Below are 21124 nucleotides of genomic sequence, written 5' to 3'. Positions count from 1 at the left end.
ACATATGTATGTATCTGGGTTTGGTGCATTGCATCTGTCATGGTAAAAAGAAGGAAAGACACGCCATGGGAGGTGTTGCTCCACGGCTTCCAAGAAGAAAACCCTGGATAAAATGCAGGAGATACCTACTGCTTGGAATACGTGTTCAACTGCTTGCTTTGTTTCCTTCCTGCGGTGTTCAAAGCCATGCTGGTTCAGAGGATTTCATTCAATCTCATGGGGATCCTCTTCGAGGAGAAAAGGGAAACAACTCAAACCAAAAAGATAGAACACATAAGCCTAAACTAAATGACTTGGGTCATCGACCAGCATCTGACAAATCACTGCCATAGATGTCTGGTAGGTTTGGAGATTCGATATAAGATGCTGTGCTCTGGGAAATATATTAATTGCAGGAATGTATGAGATATGGATTATGATCAGCAATTGCATGTTTAGTCAGTCATTATGTCTACATAGGATTACCACAATGAATCTTTTACCATTTTACATGAGGTATAATTTATATTATGCAAAGACCCCGAAGGTAATTGACAGATAAGCACATACTTAGGCGCAAAACAAGGAAGTCTAATGGAATACAATATTAATGACGACCAAACGCTGTTGGTCTTAAGACTAAATTGGCTTACAGACTGCTTTTGGATGGACCCCCCACCTCTCTCACATAAAAGCTAAATAGAGAGCCCCCCCCCCCCCCTCCTTCTCCCAACCCCTCTGCTCGGCCCCTTCAAGCTTTCTCTTCCTCGAGAACAGAGCTCCCCGCATCCTTCCCAAGCTACCACCATCTTCCTCTTCACCCCACTCCATTGCCCACGAGAACAGGAGGAGATCAAGTTGCTGCCATGGTTAGGCCACAGCAGCGATACCGAGGCGTTCGGCAGCGGCACTGGGGCTCCTGGGTTTCGGAGATTCGCCATCCTCTGCTGTATACATTCATCTCAGCTTGTCCATTGCATCTCGATTACCGGTGGCTGTGTCGTTTACCTCTCGAATTGAACTTTATTGTAGGAAGGCAAGGATTTGGCTGGGCACGTTCGAGACCGCGGAGGATGCTGCGAGAGCCTACGATGAAGCAGCGAGGCTCATGTGCGGTCCGAGAGCAAGAACCAACTTCCCCTTCAATCCCACCTGTGGTCCTTCGTCGAAGCCCAACTACTTGTCGGCCGCTCTTACTGCGAAGCTACACCGCTACAACTTGGCATCTCATCAAGCACCCCAGCCTGTAGCGAAAGCCTCACCGGTGCAAGAGCCGCTGCCTCCGTTTACCGCTGACAACAAGATCTCGATCGCCATCGGCGATCAGCAGCAGAACAAGCTGGCAGTGGCTGTGCAGCAGCAACAAGTAGAGAGCGGTTGGATCATGAAAGATGAGGTAGAGTTGAGCTACTTGGAGGAGCATCACATAGAGCAGATGATAGAGGAGCTGCTGGACTCTAACCTCTGCATGGAGCTCTGCTACACTGCGCTGTAGATGATACTGCAACCTTGATTACATTCAGTATTGATTCTTCTCAAGGATTCGATCGTTCCCAAGTCCTGTTTTCTTAGTGCAGTATCAGACAAGTGGTAGATGTACAGGCATGTATCAGACTGATATTTTCAGGGTCAGTCAGTGACAAAAGTATTGTAGTAGTGGAAATGGGATGATTTCCTTTCTCTTTTGCATGAACATTGGTTGTCTAAAGGACATCAGGAGTTTGAACACAGAGGGCAAAGTCAGCCTCCCTCGAGAAGAAGATGATATAAGCGAAAGTTTGAGGTGCTGAAAAGAAATAGATATTTATTTGGAGTGCTAATTTACTAGAATAATAGCAATGAATCTTAAAGACTGGTGGTGTGATGAAAACATGCACATAAAAGTAGGTAAGGGAGGGCTTTCATTGATTAGGAAGGGGGATCTTTGGAGTGTGCCTCCACATGACTTCCTTCTGTGGTAGCTTTGGCAGATGTTGAAACTTGTGGTGAACGAGAGAGAGAGAAGCGCCATTGTCAAACCTCCACCATCTTCTCTTCCTTCTTCTCTTTTTACTGGTTTACTTGGGATGGTCGTCCTTCAACCCACCATCTGGTCTCCATCATCCCGTCGAAAGACTGCATGGTTACAACAAGCTATTAAAGAGTTGTTTGTTCTCATTTATTAGATGGTGAAACGCAAAGCAACTCCGAATGGGCCTCAAAATAATGAAGGCGAAATCTCGTACGTGCATGCATGTATGCATGCAATGTTGGTGGTGGGTCCTACGTGGACCCCTGCCTTGACCTTAATGATTTGACCACATCATGATGGAGTGCAGTGAGCAGGCAAGGAGGAGGTACGTATCACTACTGTACATGCATGCATGTCTACTGTTGTACGTGTCAAAATATACCATGCTTTTGCATGTCTTTTATTATTCTTTACTGACATGATTAAAAGGAAGGAAGCGTGCCATATGTAGTCATTATTGTCTTGCACACTCTTAATCATTTAAATTCATGTCTTATGATTCCTACTCTGTTTTGATGTTACACTTTTTTTATGACAGGCAAAACTTTGTGCCATGATCTTAATTTTAACAACAAATCCTTGAGATGAACAAAATGGTATCGCTTAACAAAGCTTAGTGGATATATTATTGTATTATTTGGATTATATATATATATATATATATATATATATATATATATATATATATATATATATATATATAGTCTAATGACCATAATGACAGTTTAACAATAATATGAATTACTAACTGAATTATGAGCCATTGTCACCGTTAAATCACAATCATCTTCCCATCAATGGAATTGCATTGCGAAAAGAGAACAAATCAGAAAAATATGTTTCAACCAATGAATAAATCTGAGAGGAAATAATACAAACACCCTCCTCTATTGGATTGTTGAAGGTTTGATTCCATCCCAACCATCACAAATGGAGGGATATAGCAGAGAGGAAATTAAACCAAATATATGGATTCAATTAATCAAACTCATCCTTAAACATATCAAGTTGATTTTAGTCATTAAGATTTTAGTAATCAAATCCATCACACAAAACACAAACTATGAGTTATAAATTCAAGAAAACCCTCTGAAAATACCCACCAAAAAGAACCTCCTCAAAAGCCCTAGATTTTTAGATAATTATACAAATAAAACATAATAAAAGCAAAACTATATTATATATTTCTCCAATTCTCAATAATTAACTTGCAAATAAAAAATCCAACACCTAATTTAGTTATCTGCTTTTGTTGATCTAATAATATAGAGTTCTTTTTAGTTTAGGAACATAAAAAAATTAGAGCTTTTTCTAATTACAAGTTAGTTCTATGAAGAGACATTAATTTTGATTTTTTTCCCCTCTAAATTTCCTCTTAATACTTTATCAATTAGTAAATACAATGATGATAATTTGGCACCATGTTGATGTCCATTTAGAAAGGAGTAGTACTTCAGAAAGCTTGATTTTTTCTTTTAATAATTATTTTTATTGTAATATTATTGGTGGATTATTATTATTATTATTATTATTATTATTATTATTATTATTAATGGTGAATGAGCATACCAAAGCATAAAACAATATTTGACCCATGTAGCTGATAATGTATGTAGCATGCCAACACTATGTTGATTAGATTGCAATTCCAGTGGTAACTTTTTTTTTTTATGATAATGATAATTTTTATTCAGTTTTCTATAAGGAAAAAAAAAAATCAAAGACAATAAGAATAGAGTTTTTGGGATATATTAAATTAAAGAAAAAAATTGTATATTTACAATAATTTTTTTATTCAAAAAGATTACTCAATATTTTCTCTTTCGCTAAAACAAACAACACAACACACACCCAAAAGGCCACCGTTTTGCTACTCCGCCTCGCCTCGATTGGTCCGGAGGGGCGATGTGGCGATCCTCCACGCGGAAATCCGGCTCCGCCGCCCCCGTCAACGCTTCCCCGGTTTCCTCCGTTGCCTGCCGCTCGGGTGAGTGGTAACCTAGATCCATCCCGCCGTTGTTTGGAACTCGATGAATCGTCTCTCTGTATTTCTCGTTTCGTTTGGCGGGGTTGGTGTACGACGCTTTTTGTGTGACTTGGTTCCGTTACCTCATTGAATTTGACTAGCCTTCTGCTGGCTGCGATCATGGGATACTGTTGTTTAAAGGGTTTAAATCTTGAACCTTCTGTTGCTTTTGATTCTCGGGTCTGACGAATTGGTGTTGTTTGTTGAATTGCTTTACATGTATATGCGGAAAAGGGTTCTTTGTTAGGATCGTGATGCTCCAAATCATGAATATGTCCACCACCTGGTCTCACGCCAGGAATAGAATGTAGGATAGTTGAAGACGATATAATATTGGGGCTACATGTGGCTTGGTTTTCAGTTTTTTGGAACCAGGCTTTTTCCAGGTTATGTATATTGTATTGTCAAATACATGTCCTTTTGTGTCCATCACTAATTTTAGGTATCAATGTATTGCATCTTTTGAAGGAGATAGGAATAAGAACAAAGAAAAAGCAAGATATCCCAAGATCAGAACTGTAACTCTTACCATCCAGGATTAGCTGAATTTCATCGTGGGATCTACTTTTTATCTTTTCGTTTTAGAACAACCTGGAATTAGCTGAAACAGGGAGCGGCTGTAAAATAGTTGGGAATTTGTCATAACTTTGATGGTTGAAATATAGATTTTTTTCATTGATGCTCTTAATTCTTTTCAGCCTTTGCTTTCAGGGACACTGGAGTTGGCTTTATAATCAGTTAACCATGCTTTTTTCTGTTGAATGTGGACGTGTTGAAATCTAACCAAAAGGTGTAAAAAAGATCTTATAAATTAGTCTGATCCATGGCTGCATTGTCAACTTTCCTGCTATCTTTTGAAGTAACAATCATGGCACCATCTTGAATATTCTATTAACTAAAAGAAGTAATTCAATGAAGTACTGAAGGCCAATCACATTCCAGTAATTCTTGTGATATCGAGGATAATGAAGCTCAGTGATGCTCTTTTGATTTTGATTGAAAACTGTCAGTCACTGTTAGATACATACCCATGTTTGAAAACTTCTACCATTGTCTCCCCCACTCCTTTGTTTCTTGCTTGTATACTACCATCATCCACTTTTCGATGCGGCCAATTTATCTCAGTTTTTCTTCATTTTTTGCTGTTTAGCCTTTAGTAAAGATGTTTCAAGGAGGTGGAACGGATTGACAACCTCTTCTATGCATATGCAGATGCCTCTTTTGGATTGACCGAGTCAGACTTTATCACCATTACTTTTATGTGTATTTGTAGACACAAATCATAAAGCATTCAGTACCAATGTTCTTCTCATTCTGGACTACAGGTGGTAGAGTTATCAGTCTCTCATGGCTCTTAATATATATATATATATATATATATATATATATATATATATATATATGTATGTATGTATGTATATATGTATATATGTATGTATATATGTATATATGTATGTATGTATGTGATGAGAAGACATATCTTACCTGATATTCTCGAACTATGTAATGTATTCTTATGTCGAGGAAAAACAGAAGTGCATGTGAACTGCTTGATCTTATACTAGGCTTCCAATTCTGGCCTCAAGTTGACAAGTTCGTCAAATATCTTAAGGTAATTACTAATTAATGCTTTCAGCTTTTGTCTATCCCCTTAGACCATGGTCTAATATCCGATTGTATTTTCTGTTATTTCTTTGCTAACAATCCTAGTATGCCCTTATTTTCTGTGATCTGAATCGGTAATCTGATACTCGTGGACATGCCAATTTGCAGTACCAACTTGATTACACGGTCATAAACCTGGACCAACAGACAAGCTTTCTCAGATTTTGTAAAGAGGTACATTTTGATCCATGTGTTGAGAGTTTCATTATCCTATGTATAGGGATTAGGGATGAAACAGGTCGATTAAATGCAGATTCACCTGAACCTGAACCCAAAACCCAAACTCAAACTTGACTATGGAGGAACCCGACTGTATCTGATATGATACCTACCTCCTTACATGTACCGGTTGTGGGTACCCAAACCTGGTTTACATTGTTTGACTGGTATTCTGAAAATGCCAACCCGCTTAAACCTGCGGTCATCACTAGCTCACATTAGGAATGACAATGAGTAGGATACTTGCTGCTCAAAGCTGAACGTGACAAACCCTGTGAGCATCAGAACCTGAACCCAAACTGGACTCAGGTACATAGACCTATTTGAATCCACCCCAAAAGTCTTTTGAGCCCAGTTTAGGTGGATTGCCTGCTATCCAGAAGAGTCCCACACTGCTGTCATTTGTACCCACGTACAGTTTACCGCCAGAAGGTGTTGTTTCTATGTTTTCTTGAATGATGAAATGCTTACATCTAACCTTCCTATGTTCTAGATAAACTTGCATGACATGTTACCATCGTCTGTTGTAGATGAACTTCCCATATCTTAACAATTATGATGCCGAACTTGCTTGGCCCTTAATTTTGGACAATTTCGTTGAGTGGATCCGAGAAAAGCAATGTTAATTTTTTAAGATGGTGTGAATGGTGCTGCCTTGGTTATGATTCACTAAGGTAATTAAATCATCATTTCATTTCTTTTCTTGGTGTTCACAACGTGAATATGGTTGTCACTGATAGAATGCAAACCTAGTTTTCTGTCTGTAATGCAGGGCTAAATTGTTTAAGAATAGCATCTTCCCTGCCGGGCTCAAGTCGGAAACATCATCAACATAATTTCATAATTTGTCCTATCTTTGCTTGGCCTCCCCTCTGCATATTTGGAATTCTCCCAACAAATGTGAGTTGTCATCTAGCTTGTCTCCTTACTGATTTGCTAGAATGCCGAAACTTACTGGGTAACTCTTATCGTGCCAATGTTCTCCATGTTCATATCTAAAAGGATTGTTCTTATTCCCAATTGTAGTGGATAATTCATTTGTACCGAATCATGTGATGATTCATTTGTACTGAATCATGTCAACTGTTAATCCTGTTCTTAAAACTTGTATATGACTGTCTTTCTCTAGGAGCCTCAACGTAACAGATTGAAATGAATTCTACTCTTTAGCTCATCTATGGTTCATGAAACTCTATGGTCTTTGGCAAACAATTTTTTGGTTCCTGTTCGATCCTGATATCGAATCCAACGTTGAAAGAGGTTTGCGTTTCTCATATGACAACTAAAAGATATATGTAATAACTAATTCGTGGAGGGAACGAGTTGTCAGTAACGTGTGGAGCTCAAACTTATGGTTGAATAGTGATCTTTTGTTTGGATGGGTTAATTACATATTATCTCTTATATTTTTATATTTTGATCTATATTTAAAATTTTATATTGGGATTCTTATAATTTTTAAAGTGAAATAAATAATTTTGTTTGTCCTAACATCGTCAATTGCATTGATGAAAAATATAATACATGACATCATGCGTTAAGTTCTTTTTATTTCTTGAGGTGTTAAAATTATTTTTTTTTTCTGATAAAATTATTAAAAATAAAAAGGATATTAAGATTATTTTTTTGTTTATCATTTTTACATCATCACACATGACATTAGGATAAATGAAATTTATTTATTTTATTTTTATAATTATAAGGATTATAATATAAATTTTTTAAATATAAAATTTTTTTGATGTTAATACGGTTTAGGTACCAGAGGTATAATTATCCTTGCATACAGTACAATAAGCACACTGATTTCCTGTGCGGCTTCGACTACTACTTTGCATTTGGTACTATCTAATAAAACCAGAAGACCGCATCAGTATCCTTTGCCATGCAGCAAAAGATGCTTCTCAAAGTAGCTTTTGCACGCCAACTCGAAGTTGCAAGTATTGATGGTTCACCTTATCAGACAGACATCCCCCCTATTTTGATACCCAAAAATCAAGAAAAGAAAGGATCAAAGAGCCCCGCACAAAGAGGCCATATATGAGCCTATTAAGGACCATGTATTCGTCTTGTGAATTTATCACACGTCCCAGAAGCTCGAGACCTCCTTTGGGGGCAAAACTCCAGTCTCTTCCTAGAAAGACGCTGTGTGCGTCATAAATAGGTCATGACTTCGAGTCATGTTTTTAGACACCCGAACAACCATCAGATGTAATAATAATAAAAAAACTTTAAATCACGCAAACAGTAATTACATTTTAATTTTTCGATCATCAAATTTTTTTACTCATGGACTTAAATACTATTTATTTTGCTAGTTTAATCAAAAATAAAAATAAAAATAAAAATAAAAATAAAAAAAAAACATATATAAACTCAATCACATAATTTTGTTTCAAAAAATATTGAGGAAGCCATGTGTCATGTTCAACAGGAATAATCTTGGATCTGATGAAGCCTACACTGTTGACTTTGAGGTGATTGGAATGAGGCTTCAATGCTTCCCATACAACAGCAGGTCGACGCTCTCTACATTTATCATCTAACGAGTCATGGATCAAAAAGGATGGAGATTTACAAGTGTTCCATAACACACACTCTGCTCTTCTGCAGGACAATTAATAGTAGAAATGAACAGGGTGAAGTACAACACAAGTTACAAAAGGGTGCATGTTCTCTGAGACATGAGTATGTTCTTAATATATAGGCAGATCTTTCATAGGCATCAGTTTTAAGATGCAAGTCACTTTGACAACCAGTAAATCAACATCATAAATGTACAAACAGAAGCAACAAGGGAGAGGATGATGGTGTCCATTGACTTTTTCCTTTTAATTGCTGATAGGATATGATTTACCTGCAGGGAGTGTACAGTAGCTATATGCGTTAAAGCATTTACTCTCAATCAACAAGCTAACTCTGCATCAAGCCAAACTTATCGTGCACATACCGTAGGAAGTCTGCTGCTAACATTGCTTATCTTTGTGTTGATCCCACCAAATGTGGAGCGCTGAAAAATAAGTGATCCTAGGGTAGCTTGTGCTTGAGATATTACATTATCCATCTGAAATACCATAAACATAGTCGAATAATAATAATATTAGATGACAAAATTTGTGAAAGGATTGTGTCACAAGTGCCAACTGCTTCTGATGCAATGAAATTGCAGTAAGTTTATTTCTTTTTTCTTGCCCATGATATGGAATTGCATGATAAAAGAAGAAACATCTGATAGAAAAATAACATGATAAACAAATAAGAAACATCACAAGTGGCAAGACGACAAAATACTGGGTGATGTGTGTCCATACAAGAAACAACCAAATAGCATTTCCATGTACTTAGTTTCATAAATTGCAAATGGTCAATGTGTACTTCGGAAATGCAATGCCATGAACTTTTACAATATATCTGAGTATAACATCATGGTGTCTTTTGGCCAAATCATTCATAAGGTTCACCCCCTAGCAAAGAGATGGGAAAAAAGCAAACATGCAAGAGTCAAACAGTATCTTATGGCTTAGACTAGATATATACCAATTGTCAGCCCATAACCTATGAGCTTCAGCTTTTGTTAAATTGATATCCAATTACCATGTTGATGCTCCTGCTTGTAAGATATTTGCACTGCTGCAAAGAAAGTTCCCCTGACAAATTAGTAGCTTTAATATATCTGCTGTATGATATATTAAAGCTGTCTTGGCCAAAACAGGGTCCAACCACAAACAAAGAGTGCAAAACAAACTCCAACTGTGATCTGCAGCTGCAGTGGACCATGTCATGATCTCGTGAAGGAAAGGCTAGTCCTTGCCTTGACTGAGACAGGACAGCATCCCATGTAAATTATCCACATGACTGATGTGAATATTGATTATCATCTAAGACCCACTCTTCTTTACTGTCTCTCACATTATACAGTTTACTCTTTCAATTTTCTCATGCAATAGAGAACTCAAAAAGTTCTCATTATATTTTACCTCAGCAAATAATTTGTTTAAGTTATTTAGCTTAGATTTGAAGCAAATACCACTATTTCAGTAACATACAAATAAACCAGGCCAATAAAGGAACTGCCAATAATGTAACCAGCCACCATGCTGAAGAACTTTGTAGATGATAATTACAATGGAAAGCAACAAATACTGCCAAAGATTATAACGGAATGTATTATGAAGAGAGAGGTGGAATACACAAACAAAAGTACATTTGCATGATGTGTGGTCATGTATGTATGTGGGGAGTTTATATATATATATATATATATATATATATATATATAAAAGAGAGAGAGAGAGAGAGAGAGATCAGGCACCTGCCCTGAACTTCTACTTATAGTAGCTTGTTCTTTAAGCAAAGCATGCTCAACAGAATCAGCACCCTCTTCCATGTCTACTTTTGCCTTGTCAAAATCCCTAAAGTCGAGAAGAAGTGAAGCACGTTCTTGCTTTGCTCTAAGACTAGAGCGAAGACGGAAAAACTCCTAAAAACACATGAACAAAGGCAAGATTAATTTTCTTGAATCCTATGCACCAAATTCTGAACTGGTTCAAGGACAGATTTCCAGAAGTGAATGCACCTTTAGCAGCACTTTGTACCTGAGTAAGATCTTGCAGAATTTCTTTATGTCGTGTCAATGTATGAGAAATAATCTGTGAGCCCCCAGAAGAAACCCAAGTTTGCATCTGCAAATTGACATGCTGGAGTTGCTTCAGTAAATGTTCAATTCCAGATTCTAGTTCATTTGCTGAGCCATCAGGTTTTGCCGAAACCAGTCTACGATATGAAGTCATCTGCTCATCCAACTGAGCTTCAAGCTTCCTTGCCTATCAACAAGAAAAATATCCTTATCAACAGAGTTAAATGTCTTAACATGGTACATCACATGTATAATATGCCTTCTACGCCTATCATTAAAAAAGGCCTCGAAACTATAAAGAACCGTAACAGTAAACCATAGAGTGCCAAGGAAGCAATACAATAACTTGTAATAACCAACAAAAATATGTTGAATGTTTGAAAAAAAAGTTATATTTCACAGCTTTATCAAAACTGAGGTATAAAATTACCATGCTCAACAATATTAGTCAGCATGTGCCATGAAAGTAATGACATACTGAGCTGAGTAGTACTAGCATTGGGCAATTCTTACCTATGCTGATTGAGTGATTCTCAATGTTTCACAATCATTCAAGACGAAGGAAGATCTCTTAATTTGTCTAGTCGGAAAACCTCAAAGCTTAGATCATCTGGCACACAATTGCTCTGTAAAGGCTTTATTGAGATTGTTCGGGTCAGAAATTTGCCAACCTCTCAAGGCATGCAAAAATCAAAATCACTGAAAATAATGGCACCTTCGTTATCATGCTGTGTGAATCATCAAAACTATTGCAACTGCAAGCACCTTTTCCATCCAGCAACATTCCAAGCATGAACCACCTCATCCCTATTTACCAGGTATCCACAAGTTTCCTCCTGACTCGTACTAGACCAACTTTCAAGAAATGCCATATTCCATAACCGTCATACTATTAGTGTTTATTTCACCAGAATGATGTGATGCTGTGATGATTAACTGATCTTAGTATGGATGGTGTTTCTTACAACTGTTCATGGCTTGGAGTGGCTATGAAGCCTACTCTTTTGTAAACATACTTTGCCAATTTCTTGATAATCAACAATTTTAAGATTTCGGTCTCAAAGAGAATATAACTTTGCCAATAAATAGTTATCATCTTGGATAATCAAATCATAGCATCAAAATTCACCACCTAACAAAAAATTTTGGTTAATTTATTTTGTACTTAGTTGCACCAAAGATTCAATGTATTTACAACTTAACATTGTCAAAGCCTGAACACATCATTGGCTGATCCCTAGTGAAGGAACATATGTCAGCAACTAATGTTAAAGGAATATAAGAAGTTTTTTCCATATAGAACAGCTTACCAATCAATGAGAATTCTAGACAATGGATAACTAATACTAAAGCTTAATGGGAACAACTTCCTGCATTCAAACAAAGCTGCCACCAGGCCACTAGAAGGAATATGGATATGTAAAAAAAGGACTCATGAATAGAGCCAGAACTATGTGGATTAGATGCTTTGGTAACCCTGATTAATTAATGTTTCTACTCATGCTACTATGCACATGTAGCTAATTCAAACTCAAACCTCAGCAAAAGAAAAGTTGTATTCTTATTGCATGCTTGTCCTCAACATGCACATAAGAGATAATAGATGATATAAGATGCGGCCTACATCTTGAATGCTAGTTGTAGTAATTCTCATAAAAGTGAGGATTCTCAAAATTGCAATAGAACTAGTCTCCTAATTGATGAAAATGCACCGTTTCAGTAAGATCAGACTGTAAAAAGATAACCAAGGTATTCAAGAAGCTGTTAAAATGCACCATGGAAAGCTTAAAAAAACCAAAGATGTGGGGCCTACTCATGGGCAAACGAAGAATTAAGTGACACACAGTATGCTGCCTTTGGACAACCCAAACAAGTTGGTCTTGGATATTCCTTTCTTATGCATCCACACATCAAACATGAGACAACTCCCCCTTCATTCTCATTTCTAATCTTGCATCCTGTCAGAACTTGTGGATTATTGACTCAGATGCTTCCAATCACATGACAAGATATGCATATTAATTACCTTACACTGCCAATAGGTCAGAAAGCATAACCTTGGTAATGGCTTATCTACATGCCAGTGGGCTGGAGCGATCAATATTGCAAAATCCTTCACATTACATTTCATTCTTCATTTTCCTAATCTTCATCAAAGCTACTTTTTGGTTGGGTGCTCATGCCCATGCCAATATTGATGGAGATAAAACACAATTGTGAGAGCTTGTGCACTCCAAACGATATTTCTTGCTAAAGTAAAGATTGCTTTGTCCAAAATAAAAATTTATAATGCACTGACACCAATGAGGCAAGCATCTTATGCAAATATGGATGGAGGGCTTCCAGACAATCCTAATCACCAAAAAGGGAGGACGATCTACAAGAACAACTTGATAAAATGTTACAGTAGGAATAACAACGATTGTCATTTTTTCATGGGATGTTATATTTTAATTAGAAAAATAAAAAAAAACTTGGTAATAGTATATATTTCTTCAAATTCCTAACGTGCAGCTGTTTGGTGAACAATCCGATTCTGCTGCTTGTTCTCAGAAAATCACTTGTTTAAATAGGTTACGTTTTAAGGGAGTCAATGTATTCCTTCCGTGATCTCCAGAGACGCGTCCAAGATCTACCTTTATAATTTAGGAATTAGAAGAAAGATCCCTTACTGCTTAATTTTTAGGCATCTTGCATAAAGAACGCATTCAATATATTAACAAAAATCTCTTACCAAAGAATCGGTGAACAAAAGGACTTTGATATTAGGGATTAAGGACGCTCAAATCTTAATCAAATCAAAACATAAACAGCTCCTACAGGCCCTAAGATCCTTCACCACCACAATCCCATGAGAAATACAAAATCCCAAGCAATAAAATTCCGGCAGTTCGTGATCGATATCAGATCAATTTGGCACAAAAAAGGGGGGGAAAAACCAAACGATCGGGACATAATCCACAATTCACAAATCAGATCAACGCCAATTCCATGAAAATTTGCACCAGAATCGGATGCTCCGCGCGGATCAAGAAAGACGCAAGATTTCTTTAGGGTTAGGGCAAGGGTGAGGCACCTGTTTCCGAAGGGCGTCCCACGAGGACGCCTCCATGTTCGCCCCCTGGAGATCGAACTCGGGATCGATGTGGAGACGGAAGGAGGTGAGGGCTTTGAGGGAGGTTGATTCAGGATCCGCAGACGAGCACGTTTATTAGGGAGTCAGACATCGATGGGCGAACGAGCGGAGACGAGTCAACCGATAACTCTCTCTCTCTCTCTCTCGCTCTATTCGGTTTGGTTCGGCTTGGTTTAATTAAGAAATAAACCCGGTTCGATTTGAGTCTTTCTGAAAAACGTGACGGTGTTACTCGAAATCGCAACAGCCAAGACATTGGAGAGACCAACTGGGACCCATATAGACTGTCATTGTTTTTGCAGGTACGCATGTGGGAACAGAATAATTGACAACGTTGCTCAAATCGATCCCCAGTCCTCGTTCCCCCTTCCGCTCAGTTCCCAAACCCCTTTCCTGGCACCCATGGAGAGCCGCACGCGGCGATTCCTCCTCTTCTAACGGCGGCCGGCGGACGGTGGAAGCGGGCGGAGGCGGTTTTGCTTCGCCGCATCTTGCCTGCTCTCTTCTCCTCCTCCTCCTTCGTTTCCCAGCTTTTCTATCCCTGTCCATCGTCTCCTCTCGTCCGTACAAGTCGACGGCGCCTTCTCTCCTCCTCTTTCTGCCCGTACCATCAAACTTGTGAAACCCAACCCGAAGAAAGTTGAAAGCGCTCATGTTGTCGTCTCAATCGAGATGAAGATCACCCAGAGACCAGCGTCTTCGAATAATCTGACACCAAATATTTGAATTGCAGATTCTTTGGTAAAGTATCTGCTCCTCCATCCTACAAATTAGCTTCTCCAGATCTCTAACCTTATATCAGTTACTCTTGATGGTAGATCTTTTGTAATCCCGTATAAGAGCTCAGAAAGAAGTCGACGAGACAAACCCTAACACCTGGAACGCCAAGATCGACCCAATTGGTGTTCCGGGAGGAAATGGCACTCTCAAGTTGAAGAAGAAGCAACAACAAAGTTGCAAGGTACGGTTCCACTTCTCCAGCTTATCCAACTGCATGCGTATGTAAGTAAACATGACAACATTCGAAGAGAATTTGCTCTGTAACCCTAATCTGCAATGACTTACGATTTTGTGCTTTGTTTATCTATATAGTTTTGCATCAAACTTTTGAAATCATCAGCACGATCATGTTCATCAATGAACACTTAAAGCAAGCATAAATGTAACATCAAAAAAAAAAAGCTCCACCATACATCGTAGTTAAATTTTATCTCGGAAGCAGCTACCTTCTTCTTCTTCTTCCTGACTTGTAAATGAATGCATAAGGTAGAATAACTGAGCAAAAAATAATGCGATTAATGAAAAGGGAATGAATATAGCTTGCGATAGTTTCATGCACTGAACACTTTCTAAGATTCATATGAAGTGCTGTAAATGCTTAATAGATAAATCTTTGTGTATCATACAAATTGTCTTCCCCATATGACCAGGAAAGATGTGTACAAAACCATGTATCATACAAAGTAGTCACCAAAATCCCAACAATGAAGGCTGCTCCTGCTGTGTTGTGAGGATGGCTGGTGGACGACACGTAGCGTTTCTGCTTTTGATCACCCTCTTCTTCCCCTCCATCTTCTCTGATGCAGGAATGGCTGCTTCTCGTCCCTCTGCAATCAAAGCAGGTTATTGGCCAACGTGGACCTTCTCCTACTCTCCGCCCTCCTCTATCGACCTCTCCTACTTCACCCACGTCTTCTACGCCTTCGTCCAAGTCGATCCCACCACCTCCGAGCTCGTCATCACCCCCGACGGTGACCGCATGCTGAGAAACTTCGCCGCTGCCATCCACGCCCACGACCCGCCCGTCATGGCCTTGATCTCCATCGGCGGCGGCGGTAGCCACTCCGCCTTCGCCCCGCTCGCCGCCGACCCCGCCGCCCGCTCCGCCTTCATCCACTCCACCGTCACCTTCGCCCGCGAGTACGACATCGACGGCTTCGACCTCGACTGGGAGTTCCCCAAGGACGACAAGGAGATGGCCGACCTCGGGGAGCTGCTGCTCGAGTGGCGCGCCGCAGTGGAGAGCGAGGCCGTAACCACCGGCCGGCCGCGCCTCCTCCTGACGTCGGCCGTGTACTTTGCTCCCCACTTCTTTCTCAGCAGCGGTCGGCGGTCGTACCCGATCGACCGGATGGCCGCGGGGCTCGACTGGATCAACGCGATGTGCTACGACTTACACGGCTCCTGGGAGACGTCGGCTACTGGCGAGCACGCGGCGCTGTACGATCCCAGCAGCAACGTGAGCACGAGCTACGGGCTGGAGTCGTGGGTGGCCGCCGGGATGCCGCGGGAGAAGGTGGCAATGGGCATGCCGCTATACGGCAAGACGTGGCTTCTGAAGGACCCGGAGCAGCACGGAGTTGGCGCGCCGACGGTCGGCGTGGGCCCGGGGAAGGACGGGGTGCTCGTGTACGCCAAGGTGGAGGAGTTCAACAGGGAGAAGGGGGCGACGGTGGTGCACGACGAGGCGATGGTGGCAGCGTACTCCTACGCGGGGAGGACGTGGATCGGCTACGACGACTCGTGGTCGGTGACGAGGAAGGTGGAGTACGCGCGGCGGCTGGGCCTCGGCGGGTACTTCTTTTGGGCGATCGGGTACGACGACGAGTGGCGCGTCTCGAGAGCAGGTAATGGATCGATCATAATACATAGAGATGGCAAAGGACGACGCAAGCTGACCGAGTTGACTTTGTTTGACTTGGCAGCCTGGAGTGCGTGGGGACATTGAGGGATCCACGGAAGACTAGATCACGGTGGGAGCAGTAGAATCTTATGTTACAGATGTTGGCTTGCGGTATGATTAGTAGGCTGGTATGCGTGTATGTTATTTTCTTTGGTGGCTGTGTATGTTCAAGTTGGTACGCTCAAATGGACGTTTCGTTCGCATTGGTATGTTCTAATTTAGAGTTTAGGTGTCGGTAAAAGTAGAACACTGACATATTTATGAATATAGCGAATCTGATCACTTGAACTTCGGTTAATATTAATATCTCCTTTTAGTAAGATTGAAAAATGAGTGATGAAAATAATAAAGTATATTCTAAGTATTTAAGATTTTAATATAATTTCTTCCAAATAAAAGTCATAGGGCATATTATGGATTTCACAAATGCGACCCCCAACCACACCAGCGCAATCATAGAACCTCGCGGCATCACGTCGGATGTGCCATCAGGAATTTGGGACGATTGCCGCTTTCCTCTCGTGTTGTTTAGGGTCGCACGAACTAGCATCACCCTAACAAGGATCACACCGGGAAGCTCGAAATAGCGTCGTATAGCGTTGTTCCACACATCCCGGGTAGCGATCATCCGAAGGTACAAACTCATCGCTCAAGAAGTCGATCATCGCACAAACGCCACATATGGTCGACTCTTAGGTACCAAAATAAAAGCCCCCTGCCAACATTTGGTAGGGGGCAAAGGATCTTTGATAAAGAATTTCACTAAGTTAATTTTTGGAGGGGCCTAAGTCGAGATTCCCCTCCCCATCTCGACCTAGGCCGGTGTGTATGAATCCGACGGTGACAAAGGCAGACGAGTTCACTGAAGAGGTGCATCTCAACCAACCTCGAGCTCAACAAGCTGAGAGCAGTTGTCTCTACCTACCACCACGCTATGAAATTTTCGACTTCGATTGGGGTCGGGGTGGTCTGAAGTAATCTAAGAGAATCCAAACAATGCTACCTGACGACAGTCGCTATGCCAAAGAAGTTGCGACCCGACCGATCTTCCTTAGATACCCGGAACGACCTCAAAACACCAACACACCTGGAACCAACGAAGCAATTGATCGAAGTCCCCCTAAGAAGAAGCCGACCGAACAAGGTCATTAAGGTCGGGACAACACTACCGAAAGCATACCAAATTCAACTTGTCGACTTTCTGAAGAAAAATGCCAATGTGTTCGTATGGTCCCCAGAAGACATGCCCGGAGTCGACCTGGAGATCGTGCAACATCACCTCAACATCCACCCCGAGGCACGTCCTATGAAACAAAGACCAAGAAAATTCGCCCCAGACTGACAAAAAGCAATCAACGACGAGGTAGATCGCTTGATCGGCGTTGGATTCGTGTCCGAAGTATGCTCGGTGGTTATCAATTGTAGTCCTTGTTAAGAAGCATAATAGAAGCTGGAGGATGAATGTCGACTATACCGATCTCAACCGAGCATGCCCAAAAGACTACTACTCACTTCCAAGGATAGACCAACTGGTAGACGCCACTGTAGGACATGAGCTCCTCATGTTCATGGATGCATTCTTGGGCTACAACCAAATTTGAATAGCGCCACAAGACTAAGAACACACTGCTTTCATCATCGACGAAAGGGTATAGTACTACAAAGTAATGCCTTTCGTCTTGAAGAACGCTAGAGCAACATATCAGAGAATGGTCAATAAGATGTTCAAGCAACAACTTGGGAGGAATATGAAAGTCTACGTCGACGACATGATTATCAAGAGCAGGTCGGAAAGCACACATTTAACTAACCCGGCCGAAACCTTTTGGACCCTTTGGCGGTTCAACATCCGCCTTAACCCTTCGAAGTGCACCTTCGGGGTCAGTTCCCGTAAATTCCTCGGGTTCATCATCCACCAAAGGGGAATAGATGTCAACCTAGAAAAAGTTTAGGCCATAATAGAAATGCAACCTCCATGCTCGATCAAGGAAATACAACAACTCACCGGGAGGCTAGCAGCACTCAGCCGATTCATGTCACGCTTCGGGAGACAAGTGCCTCCCCTTCTTCTAAGCCTTGCGCCGAGCTAACAAATTTGCATGGACTCCAGAGTGGGAACAAGGCTTCACAAAGCTAAAGGCACACCATGTTCAGCTACCTCGCCTCGCCTTGCCCAACCCGAGCGAGACCCTCGGTCTTTACTTGGAGGCTTCAGAATAGGCAATCAGCTCAGTGTTGGTACAAGAAGGTCCAGAAGCGCAGCAAGCTGTCTACTACGTTAGCCATGTCCTTGCTGGACTCGAGGAGCGATACCCTTCGATCGAGAAGTTGGCTCTAGCATAGATAAAAACATCCCGGAAACTACGACCATACTTCCAAGCCCACACAATAAAAGTAATCTCTAACTAGCCCTTGTGACAAATCCTCTCCAAGTTTGACGCATTAGATTGGATACTTATATGGTCAATCAAGCTCGGAGAATTCGACATCCAATACGCCCCCAAAATCGCTATAAAGGCACAGGTATTGGCTGAGTTCATTTCCAAACTAACCCTCGTCGAGCGCTTTATTCGACAGGAACACCCTGAGCACACTTGGGCCCTATACGTGGACGGATCCGCATCCTCGGGAGGAGCAGGGGCAGGGCTCATCCTCAAAAGCTCAGAGGGAGAGATGTATGAGCAGGCACTCTGACTAGAGTTTAAAGCTACCAACAACGAAGCTGAGTATGAGACGCTACTCTCAGGGCTACATCTCGCCCCGGAAATGCATGTCCGAGACCTAAAGGCCTTTAGTCACTCACAACTGGTAGTAGGCAACATCAACGGAAATTATGAAGCCCAAGACCCAACCAAGGTGCTATACCTAGCTAAAGTGAGACGGCTCACCGGTCATTTCGATCGTCGCTTGGCTGTGAGGATACCGCGTGCCCATAACTCCCAGGCCGACGCCCTGGCCAGATTGGCCTCCGCTCGCAGCCCGGAAGAGCTTCTCCCAAGAACCAAAGTCTTCCCGGCCTCGACGGTGCCAACCAAGGCTATAGCCGCGATCGAGGTCACCTCAAATTGGGTGGAGGAGATCCTCCACTATAAAAGAGAAGGGTTGCAGCCCGACGATCCGATCGTCGCATGTCGACTTAGGCGTACCCAATCATGGTATTGTGAAGTCAATGGGAAGTTGTACCGAAGAGCCTTCTCTCAACCCCTCTTACATTGCTTGGCGTCGCCCGAGGTTGAGACAGTCCTATCCCAGGTCCATGAAGGCATATGCGGGGAATATGTTGGCAACCGAACCTTAGCTTTCAAAATCCTCAGGCAGGGACACTACTGGCCAACCATGTGTCGAGACGCACTGTCATATACGCAACAGTGCTAACAATGCCAGAAGCACGCCCATATACAACATCGGCCTGTAGTCCCTCTCACCCTGATAGACACTGCCTGGCCTTTCGCCCAATGGGGGCTCGACCTCCTCGAGCCTTTTCTCCTCGCATCCGGGCAACGAAGATTCCTCATAGTCGGGGTCGACTATTTCACAAAATGGATCGAGGCCGAGCTGCTAGCATCCATCACAGAAAGACAAGTAGAGGGATTCATTTGGAAGAACATCATTGCCTGGTTTGGGATCCCGAGGGTTGTCATCACTGAAAATGGAGCCCAATTCAACATTGCAAAATTCGAAGCCTATTATCGGTCCTATGAGATACAATTAAAGTTTAGCTCGGTCGCACACCCCCAGACCAACGGCCAGGCCGAAGCCACCAATTGGGCCATCCTGGAGGGCTTGAAGAAAAGGGTGATCGGGGCTCGCGGCGCTTGGGTCGACAAGCTCTCGAGTGTTCTATGGGCGTCCCGGACCACCCTAAAAACCGCCTCAAGCGAATCCCCATTTAGTTTGGCATATGGGACCGAGGCAGTCCTTCCACCCGAGATGGTGTTCTCAACCCTATTCACCGAGAATTTTGAGGAGGGCACCTCGGAGGAAGGTCTTTGAACAAACCTTGACCTGCTCGAAGAAAGAAGAGCTAAGGCGCACCTCCGCAACTTGGCATACAAGAGGGTTGTGGCCCGACTCTACAACTGCAGAGTTTGCCCGTGCCAAATCAAGACTGGAGACCTCATCTTGCGGAAGGCCGAGGCAAGCAACCCAACCCGAGCTGGAGGAAAACTAGCCCCAAACTGGGAAGGACCCTATCGGGTTTACGATGTGATCCGAGAGGGAACTTACCGCCTTGAAACCACAAAGGGAAGCCCCCTACCGAGGACGTGAAACACTTCGAATCTCAAGAAGTTTTACCCTTAGATACGACAGGAGCACGTCAAAACGTAAGGTATGTTTTCCATTAGACAAAAGGTATGTACATTATGTTTGGTCAGGGCATTACAATTCAAAACCCAACCGGAACAAAAAAAAAAAAACTACACTACCCCTCAACTCGGGGGGACCTCAGGGCTATCATCAAAAGGGACCTCATCTGGCATCCCGACACTCTGGTCCTTGGGAAGATTAATGAAGGGGTCTGACTCCACCTCCATATCCGAGTACTTCGCCCTGAAGCGAGCAAGGGCGATTCGATACATGAACTCATACGTTACTTATCCTAACCTCTGTAGACCGAGCTCAAATCCGGGGGACTTCTTGTATTCGATAATCGCCTCCTCTTTTTCAAGCGCCCCTCGGCGCTCCTCGTTCAAAGCCTCTTCCGCGGCCCGAGAGGCAGACCGTGCAGCCTCGACATTCCGAGAAAGAATTAGTAGCTCATCGTCCAA

General features: G+C 42.0%; 3 protein-coding genes and 1 long non-coding RNA gene across 9 annotated transcripts; 3 read left to right on the top strand and 1 right to left on the bottom strand.

Moving 5' to 3' along the window:
- Window positions 1-715: 715 nt before the first annotated feature.
- Window positions 716-1684, top strand: LOC103991965 (ethylene-responsive transcription factor ERF003). The gene is made up of 2 exons (XM_009411515.3): window positions 716-928; window positions 1012-1684. The coding sequence occupies exons 1-2, from the start codon at window positions 846-848 to the stop codon at window positions 1472-1474; spliced, it is 546 nt and encodes a 181-aa protein (XP_009409790.1). The 5' UTR covers window positions 716-845; the 3' UTR covers window positions 1475-1684.
- Window positions 1685-3836: 2152 nt separating this feature from the next.
- Window positions 3837-7074, top strand: LOC135678926 (uncharacterized). Of its 3 annotated transcripts, XR_010515114.1 has the most exons (5): window positions 3837-3977; window positions 5550-5628; window positions 5790-5855; window positions 6431-6574; window positions 6654-7074. It is a non-coding gene; the product is annotated as an uncharacterized LOC135678926 (long non-coding RNA). The 3 variants fall into 3 exon arrangements; XR_010515112.1 differs by lacking the exon at window positions 5550-5628; XR_010515113.1 differs by lacking the exons at window positions 5550-5628; window positions 5790-5855.
- Window positions 7075-8481: 1407 nt separating this feature from the next.
- On the bottom strand, window positions 8482-13769 carry LOC135678925 (Golgi SNAP receptor complex member 1-1-like). Its single transcript, XM_065192182.1, has 5 exons — window positions 13613-13769; window positions 10496-10723; window positions 10213-10380; window positions 8851-8964; window positions 8482-8757 (listed from the first exon to the last, which is right to left on the bottom strand). The coding sequence occupies exons 1-5, from the start codon at window positions 13646-13648 to the stop codon at window positions 8644-8646; spliced, it is 660 nt and encodes a 219-aa protein (XP_065048254.1). The 5' UTR covers window positions 13649-13769; the 3' UTR covers window positions 8482-8643.
- Window positions 13770-14012: 243 nt separating this feature from the next.
- Window positions 14013-16637, top strand: LOC103991961 (nod factor hydrolase protein 1-like). Of its 4 annotated transcripts, XM_065192179.1 has the most exons (4): window positions 14015-14413; window positions 14491-14633; window positions 15103-16299; window positions 16378-16637. In XM_065192179.1, the coding sequence occupies exons 3-4, from the start codon at window positions 15108-15110 to the stop codon at window positions 16398-16400; spliced, it is 1215 nt and encodes a 404-aa protein (XP_065048251.1). In that variant the 5' UTR covers window positions 14015-14413; window positions 14491-14633; window positions 15103-15107; the 3' UTR covers window positions 16401-16637. The 4 variants fall into 4 exon arrangements, with proteins under 4 accessions (XP_009409785.2, XP_065048249.1, XP_065048250.1 ...); XM_009411510.3 differs by having other exon boundaries at window positions 14013-14413; window positions 15259-16637; XM_065192177.1 differs by having other exon boundaries at window positions 14014-14413; window positions 15103-16637.
- The last annotated feature ends 4487 nt before the right edge of the window (window positions 16638-21124 follow it).

This window comes from Musa acuminata, chromosome BXJ1-7, assembly GCF_036884655.1.
Source record: "Musa acuminata AAA Group cultivar baxijiao chromosome BXJ1-7, Cavendish_Baxijiao_AAA, whole genome shotgun sequence".
Lineage (NCBI taxonomy): Eukaryota > Viridiplantae > Streptophyta > Magnoliopsida > Zingiberales > Musaceae > Musa > Musa acuminata.
The sequence above is the reverse complement of the archived record's forward strand: the minus strand, read 5'-3'. Positions and strand labels throughout refer to the sequence as shown.

Coding starts and splice junctions, on each gene's coding strand:
- LOC103991965 (XM_009411515.3), top strand. CDS start 846: ATGGTTAGGCCACAGCAGCGATACCGAGGCGTTCGGCAGCGGCACTGG. Junction 929..1,011: donor GAGATTCGCCATCCTCTGCT/GTATACATTCAT, acceptor ACTTTATTGTAG/GAAGGCAAGGATTTGGCTGG.
- LOC135678925 (XM_065192182.1), bottom strand. CDS start 13,648: ATGGAGGCGTCCTCGTGGGACGCCCTTCGGAAACAG. Junction 8,965..10,212: donor TAAGTAGAAGTTCAGGGCAG/GTGCCTGATCTC, acceptor ATGGTATTTCAG/ATGGATAATGTAATATCTCA. Junction 8,758..8,850: donor TTAGCAGCAGACTTCCTACG/GTATGTGCACGA, acceptor CACTCCCTGCAG/GTAAATCATATCCTATCAGC.
- LOC103991961 (XM_065192177.1), top strand. CDS start 15,108: ATGTGTACAAAACCATGTATCATACAAAGTAGTCACCAAAATCCCAAC.